Source organism: Octodon degus, unplaced genomic scaffold (assembly GCF_000260255.1).
Source record: "Octodon degus isolate 3935 unplaced genomic scaffold, OctDeg1.0 scaffold00054, whole genome shotgun sequence".
Lineage (NCBI taxonomy): Eukaryota > Metazoa > Chordata > Mammalia > Rodentia > Octodontidae > Octodon > Octodon degus.
The window spans coordinates 13,334,933-13,335,561 of record NW_004524630.1 but is presented as its reverse complement, the minus strand read 5'-3'; the positions used below and the strand labels follow the sequence as shown (position 1 = coordinate 13,335,561).

The 629-nt window shown below is 40.4% G+C and overlaps 1 protein-coding gene across 1 annotated transcript in view; it reads right to left on the bottom strand.

The window, feature by feature from the left end:
* LOC101562605 (zinc finger protein 709-like) overlaps window positions 1–629 on the bottom strand; it is a 51,785-nt gene that overhangs the window by 965 nt on the left and 50,191 nt on the right. Inside the window, exon 5 of the mRNA XM_023717718.1 lies at window positions 8–599. Within this exon, the coding sequence (XP_023573486.1) occupies window positions 8–599 (592 nt within the window). The remainder of the gene's footprint in view (window positions 1–7; window positions 600–629) is intronic.

Here is a 629-nt window from a genome sequence, read left to right as displayed (position 1 = left end):
CTTTCATGTATTTTGCATTCATTGTGCCTTCTAAAAGCTTTCCCGCATTGCTTACACACATAGGGTTTCTCCCCAGTGTGAGTTCTTTCATGTATCTTACAATAATCTTGTGACCTAAAAGCTTTCCCACATTGCTTACATACATAGGGTTTTTCCCCAGTGTGAGTTCTTTCATGTATTTTACAAACACTGTGCCTGCTGAAAGCTTTCCCACACTGCTTACATACATAGGGTTTCTCCCCAGTGTGAGTTCTTTCATGTATTTTACATTGACTGGGACCAGTGAATGCTTTCCCACATTGTTTACATACATGAGGTTTCTCCCCAGTATGAATTCTTTCATGTGTTTTACATTCAGTGCGACTGTGGAAAGCTTTCCCACATTGCTTACATGCATATGGTTTTTCCCCAGTGTGAGTTCTTTCATGTCTTTTACAGTAACAAGCTTTGCTGAAAGCTTTCCCACATTGCTTACATACATAGGGTCTTTCCCCACTATGAATTCTTTCATGCCTGTGACAAGCACTAGGCATGCTGAAAGCTTTCCCACATTGCTTACATACATAGGGTTTCTCCCCAGTGTGAGTTCTTTCATGTATGTTACACTCTTTGTGACTACTGAAAGCTTT